Here is a 7150-nt window from a genome sequence, read left to right on the forward strand (position 1 = left end):
GCGGGCCGGAGCCAGCGCACCCAGACCCTGCGCTGCCCTCGGCCGGACGTGCGCGGAGCCCCAGCTGCACAGGCCGACGGCGCCCGGCCCGAGAGCCTCGACGCCGAGCCGCCCTCGCCTCCTCTGCCGGGCCCAACGCAGGGAGCGGGGCGAACGAGCAGGCGCGGCTGGCGCCCCGCGGCCCGGGCGCCCCCGGCCCGGCGCCCTCGCCACCGCGCCGCCTCAAGGCCGCCCGCTCTCCGCAGGTGGCCGCGGGCCCGAGCAGCGCGGCCATGGGCCGAGGGGTGCGCGTGCTGCTGCTGCTGGGCCTGCTGCACTGGGCCGGGGGCGGCGAGGGCAGGAAGACCTGGCGGCGCCGCGGCCAGCAGCCACCCCCGCCGCCGCCCCCGCCGCGGGCCGAGGCGGCGACGGCGGCTGGGCAGCCGGTGGAGAGCTTCCCGCTGGACTTCACAGCCGTGGAAGGCAACATGGACAGCTTCATGGCACAGGTCAAGAGCCTGGCGCAGTCCCTGTACCCCTGCTCGGCACAGCAGCTCAACGAGGACCTGCGCCTGCACCTCCTGCTCAACACGTCGGTGACTTGCAACGACGGCAGCTCGGCCGGGTAAGGCCCGCACCCACCCGCCGCGACCGGCGCGCCCCCGCCGCTGGCTTCGGGGCCGCGGGCCGCCTCGTCGCCGGCGGGTTCGCACCACCCGCCTCCCTGTCCCCGCTCAGACGCACGAAGTCTCTGCACTGAACCCTCCCTGCTGGCCGCAGCGGTGCTCGCCCACAGGGGAAAGGGCTCCCGTCGGGTCTCGGAGGCGCTGGCCCCGGAAGGGCCCTGCTCGGAGGCTTGCCGCGCGGGGGTGGGGCAGCGCTGGCAGCGCTGGTCGCGGGCCAGCCCGGGCACTGACCCCTCGGCCACCGGTGCCCAGCCCCTGTGCTCGCGTCCTTCGTTCCCTGGGCGGGGAGATGGCAGTCCGCGAGTGGCCCTGGCTCCAGCAGGAGGAGGTGACACAGGGGGGCGGGGAGAGTCCTGCCGTACCCCCACCCCCACACCAGCTCTACTCGCCCCGTCTGCTCCCTGCTGCTGCCGGGACTGCCAGGGAGCCCAGCCAGCCAGACGGACAGGCAGGGGGCGCAGGTGGGACAGAAGGACCTGGGGTGCAGCATTCACCCCTCTCCAGACGGAAGCAGATAAAAAAGAATGAAAGGCTGAGAGTTGGGGAGGGGTTGGGGGCGCCCATGCCCTCAGCGACTCCACAGCCCGAGGAACTGGACGTTAGGTCGGGCCTCGGAAGGAAGGCTGCGACCCTGCCTCGCTGGCGCCCTCGCCCCTCCACGCGCGCCTGTCCTACCCCAGTGCCCCTGCCCCACGCACACTCCTCCAGCGAGAGTGCTTTTCACTCTCCAAGCGCCACTGCGCGTCCCAGGAGGATCCCGAGCCCCAGCGAAGACCCCCCCACCCCCGCCCGGCCGCCAGCGCCGAGGTTACAGCGGGTCTCTCGCGGGGCGGGCCGTGGGGATTTTCCACGGACCACACAACCCCTCGCCGCCCTTCCCCGCCCCGCGAGCGCCACCTCCCGGGACTGGCTGGCCGGGCCGGGCGCGCTCTGCGGGGGCCTGGCCGCTGGCGCCCCCGTGCGGTCCGCGCGCGCCCGGCGACAGGTGGAATGACCCCTTCCTTCCTGGAGCTGGGCCCTCCTGCAGCCCCAGCTGACCGCCCGCTCCGCCCACTTCCCTTGCAGCTACTATCTGAAGGAATCCAAGGGCAGCCGGCGATGGCTACTGTTTCTGGAAGGTGCGTCCTAGGTGCGGAGGTGGCGGGGTGGGGGTGGGGGTCCACTCGGCACTGGACCCTGAGGTGGTGGCTGTGCCCGCAGGAGGCTGGTACTGCTTCAACCGGGAGAACTGCGACTCCCGATATGACACCATGCGGCGCCTCATGAGCTCCAAGGACTGGCCGCTCACTCGAACAGGTCAGCATGCCAGGGACTGACCAGGAGCCCCCACGAGGCGGGGTGGGGGGGCGGTGGTGGTGGCGGGGGAAGGGGCTCACAATTGGAAGTCCTGGAAGAAGCTCCTCCTCTTTCACTCCCTAGAGGCCCAGAGAGGCCCCACCCCAACCATCCCCCCCCCAAAGTTAGGGATCATTCATTCTCACCTTTCATTCTTCTTCCACAGGTAACTTCCCAGGAGTCACCCTGGCTGTGCAGTACACAGCTGGTCCCTAGGTCAAAATATCTGGTGGAAGGGGGGAGGTTGAGGGCCATGTCCAGATGTCACAGCCTGGCTGGTCATCCTGGCCATGGGGACTCCGTGGAGTAACTAAACCCATCCATTCATTCCCCACTTCCTCAGCCACCTTGGTTCAGGTGGGTGTCACCACCCACCTCCTTGCTGTGGCCGAGTAGGATGCCCCCACAGCCCCACACCTTCCTATAGTCCTCACCCCTGCATGCCCCCTCCCACCAGAAAGACCCACTGCCTCTGTCCTCCCCTGCCACAGGCACGGGGATCCTGTCCTCCCAGCCAGAGGAGAACCCCCACTGGTGGAACGCCAACATGGTGTAAGAGGGAGCCGGAAGGTCTTTCCTTGGGGGTCCTGTCCTTGGGGGTCCTTCCTGGAGGATCCTTCCTGAGAGGTCCTTAGGGGGGAGTCCCTCCTTGGGGATCCCATCCTTGAGGGGGTCTGGTCCTGGGAGAGGTCTTCCTAGGGGGTTCCTGTCCTCAGGAGTCCTTTCTGAGGAGGGTGGTCCTTCCTGGGGTCCTCGGGCAACAGAGAAGCATGGCGGGCTCACACCATCCCTGTGTCACAGCTTCATCCCCTACTGCTCCAGCGATGTCTGGAGTGGGGCTTCATCCAAGTCTGAGAAGAGTGAGTCCCCTGCCTTCCCCCAACTCCCCCCCACCCCTGACAGAGGCAGGGCAGGGAGGACGGAGCTTCTGGAGAAATACAGACTTTCAGCCTTGTAACTCCCTCTAACCCGTTGATAGTGTGTCCCAGGGTGCCTGCCCTCAGCACCCATTGCCTGGCTTGTCCATGGCTGGCCTGACCCCGGGGCATCCTCACTCCTGGGTGTTCCCTGTGGGAGAGCCCCCAGCACAGCCTTGTGCACCTAACCCACCTCCCTCTAGTCTACCCAGACCCTGTTCCCATCCCCTCTAAGACCCTCCAGAGCCCCAGCTATAGCCCTCCTTCTGCCAACCTGGGGGTGGGAGGCCTTGCTCTGTGTCCAGGCCCCCACTTGAAGCCACCCTCTTTCTCTGTGCAGACGAGTACGCCTTCATGGGTGCCCTCATCATCCAGGAGGTTGTGCGAGAGCTCCTGGGCAAAGGGTTGAGCGGGGCCAAGGTGCTGCTGCTGGCAGGGAGCAGGTGGGCTGGGCAGGGGCTGGGGTGGGAGTGTGGATGGAAGGGAGAAGATGGGGCTGAGCCAGGGCAAATGCATGACCGGGAGGCTCAGCATCACGGGGCATCTCAGAGGTTCGGCTCCCAGGTGCCACGTAGCTGGAAGCTGTCCAGAGGATGCTTCTGGGTCCATGGTTGTTGGGTGTGAGGGAAGCCTTGGACTGCAGTGACCTAGGCAGTTGGTTAGGGGTTAGCTGTGAACCCATGTAACACCAGGGCTGGGGTCCCTGTAGGCAGGATCACACCTGCTGGTCACTGTATCCCAGCAGGCATGTAGGGGACCCAGGGGACATCCAAGGAATGGACGGAGGGGCCTGGGGCACCTAGTTCATCTTAATTTTCAGATAAGGAAACTGAATCAGAGAGAGAGAGGAAGGGAAGGAGGGGTGGGAGGAAGTGGGATGACCTGACACTTAGTGCTGGGTCAGTGCCGGGAGCTCTGCCAGGCCTTCTCTGCCTCCAAGACCTCGAAGGGCCTAGGGGACTTACACATGAACACAGAACGTGTTGGCAGCTCAGAATGCTCTCAGATCCCTGCCCGCTCGGGGATGGGCTTGGGGATGGGCTTGGGGATGGGCGGGCCCTGGCGGGTGAGTGTCCTCCTCATCTGCCTGGCCTGACATCCCGCCTTCCCTGCAGCGCGGGGGGCACAGGAGTGCTGCTGAACGTGGACCGCGTGGCCGAGCAGCTGGAGGAGCTGGGCTATCCAGCCATCCAGGTGCGGGGCCTGGCTGACTCTGGCTGGTTCCTGGACAACAAGCAGTACCGCCGCACAGACTGCATTGACACCATCACCTGCGCGCCCACGGAGGCCATCCGCCGGGGCATCAGGTGCCCTGGGAGGGAGGGCCCATCCTGTTCAGAGGGCCTGGGGTGTGGTGGCATCTGTGGGTGGAGAAGCTCATGGGAGGCCAGGGGCAGCCTAACCTGCGGCATGTGGCCTAGGTACTGGAATGGGGTGGTCCCGGAGCGCTGTAGGCGCCAGTTCAAGGAGGGCGAGGAGTGGAACTGCTTCTTTGGCTACAAAGTCTACCCAACCCTGCGCTGTGAGTGGGCATATGGGGCGGCGGGGGGTGTTTAGACTGTCTGCGCCTGCTGGAAACCCAGCCTGGAGTCCAGCCCTCAGAGGCTAGGCCCAGAGACCACTGTCCCACCTAGGATGGGTGACAAAGTCATCTGGGCTTGGCTGGGACTTTCCTGGTCTTGGCACTAGCAGTCCACTTGGTTCGAGGCAAACCAGGATGGTTAGTCATGTTTCCACATCCACGGTGAGGAATGCGCTTTGGAGCTGGATCCCAGTGCTGCCCCTGTGTGGGGCCTTGGCTGTTCCCCCCAGCCCCACACTTGAAGGGACATCATCACCATGTTTTGGTCAAAGTAGAGTCCCTGGGAGCCAGGCCAAGGTGCGGGGAGGGAACAAGGCATCTCTTCAAGGAAGGGTGCTGGGGATGCTGGGGGCCGGCACCCTGCACAGAGAGCCCGGTTGGCCTGTGAGCCTGCTATGGAGCTGACTGCAGCCTCGGGCCCCTGAGCCTGGGGTGGGGGGCAGAGCACCGAGGCGAGGCCCATCTGAGCCGTCCCCCCAGGCCCGGTGTTCGTGGTACAGTGGCTGTTTGACGAGGCCCAGCTGACTGTGGACAATGTGCACCTCATGGGGCAGCCGGTGCAGGAGGGCCAGTGGCTGTACATCCAAAACCTGGGCCGTGAGCTGCGGAACACACTCAAGGACGTGCCGTGAGTGTGTTGGGGACCCCACTCAGCGCCCACCCCAAATATACAGTAAACCACTTGACTTAAAAAGAGAGAGAGGCCTCAAAGATGGAAAACAGGAAGCAGCCAAGGGGTCCTTGAGTACGTGACAAACTGTGGTCTACGTAGACAAGGGGATTTTACCCAGCGCTAGAAAGAAGTGAGCGATCGAGCTGCAAAAAGACAGGAGGAACCTTAAAGGCGTGTTACCAAATGAAAGAAACCAATCTAAAAAAGCTACATGCTGTGTGATTCCAACTCTATGTCATCCTGGAAAAGGCAAAACTACGGACACAGTAAAAAGATCAGTGGCTGCCAGGGGTTGGGGGAGAGAGGTATGAATAGGTGGAGAACAGGAATTTTAGGCCTGAGGAACTACCGTGTATGGTACCACAATGGTGGATACACGACATTATCCATTTGTCCAAACTCATAGAACGTACAACACCAAGAGTGAACCCTGATGTAAGAGTGAACCCTGATGTGAACCCTGATGTACAGACTCTGGGTGGTAATGTTGTAAGAGTGAACCCTGATGTACAGACTCTAGGTGGTAATGATGTGTCAGTGTAGGTTCACTGATTGTAACAAATGTACCAGCTGGTGGGGGTTGTTGATGATGGAGGAGGCTGTGCGTGTATAAGAGCAGGGGATAAATGGGAGCTCTCTATGCCTTCCATTCAATTTTGATGTGAACCTAAAACTTCAATTAAAAGCTAAAGTATATTAAGAAAGAAAAACAAAATATTCACCTGTCCAGGAGAGCCCCCACTCCGAGCAGGATTTGGAGGCCGGAAGGGACAGGGGTTAGTAGGGAGCATGTGTGCTGGGGGGGACAAGGCCTTGGGGAGCCGCTGGCTGGCACAGCGGCAGGAGGGAAGTAGGACCCAAGCAGGGGACAGCCTCCCAGTAGAGGGGGCTGGAGCTGCTGTGACCTGTGGGCTTTGGGGGTGGGGAAGGGCTGAGGTGGGACATGGTTGCTCACAGGTTGTCTTCTCCCCAACAGGGCCAGCTTTGCCCCTGCTTGCCTCTCCCACGAGATCATCATCCGAAGGTCAGTGTCACCAAGCCTCAGGACAGCTCGCATCTATGACTCTCGCTCGAAGCATCTGCAGTGCCCCCACCCCCAGCAGGCCTGCCCACCGGCCTCCCCGGCTCTGGCTCCTTTCGGGGGCTTTCAAAATCACTTAGACAACCCACTCTGTGGCAAGAATTCACTGGTAGCAACGCCGTCCTCTGCTTTGGCCACACCTGAGTGACCCCCACCTGGGTTTCTGTCTGCAGCCACTGGACAGACGTCCAGGTAAAGGGGACCTCGCTGCCCCGGGCACTGCACTGCTGGGACAGAAGCCTCCACGACAGCCACAAGGCCAGCAAAGCTCCCCTGAAGGGCTGCCCCATCCACCTGGTGGACAGCTGCCCCTGGCCCCACTGCAACCCCTCTTGCCCCACCATCCGGGACCAGTTCACGGGGCAGGAGATGAATGTGGCCCAGTTCCTGATGCACATGGGCTTCGACGTGCAGACAGTGGCACAGCAGCAGGGCCTGGAGCCCAGTAAACTGCTGGGGATGCTGAGCAGCGGGAGCTAGGGCCCCGCCCACCTGCCCTCCAGGCCCTCCTGCCCTCCTAGGGCCGCAGGGCCCCGGCCATCCCCATCCTGGGTCTGGATGCCCTCCCCTGGCAGCCTTCACTGCCTCTTTCCCACTGCCTCTGGGAGGCCCAGCCTGAGATGGACCCACCGTCAGCCCAGCTGTGGCCCTGGGCCCCCTCCCATCCCTCCCTCCTGACTCCCGCCTCCAGCCCACAGTGGGGAGTCAGGAGCACTGGATTCCTCAGCCCCCAGCCCAGAAGGCCCCGCCCCAGCCCAGCCCCCAGCCTCGCCTGCCCTTTTGTAGTATTTTATAAAGTGACTTTTTTTATTACTTTAATTTTTTAAAAAAGAAAAATAAGCAAGAAATATATAGTGAATGATATTGTTTTGTAACATATTTTTTTTAAATAATGAA

At 62.9% G+C, this 7150-nt stretch overlaps 1 protein-coding gene across 1 annotated transcript; it reads left to right on the forward strand.

The window, feature by feature from the left end:
• NOTUM (notum, palmitoleoyl-protein carboxylesterase) lies at positions 1-7150 on the forward strand. Its single transcript, XM_032616769.1, has 11 exons — positions 1-604; positions 1731-1783; positions 1866-1961; positions 2492-2552; positions 2802-2860; positions 3258-3360; positions 4033-4224; positions 4339-4439; positions 4980-5127; positions 6149-6196; positions 6427-7150. Exons 1-11 carry the CDS (start codon positions 273-275, stop codon positions 6731-6733), a joined length of 1500 nt encoding a protein of 499 aa, XP_032472660.1. The 5' UTR covers positions 1-272; the 3' UTR covers positions 6734-7150.

Source organism: Phocoena sinus, chromosome 20 (genome assembly GCF_008692025.1).
Source record: "Phocoena sinus isolate mPhoSin1 chromosome 20, mPhoSin1.pri, whole genome shotgun sequence".
Classification (NCBI taxonomy): domain Eukaryota; kingdom Metazoa; phylum Chordata; class Mammalia; order Artiodactyla; family Phocoenidae; genus Phocoena; species Phocoena sinus.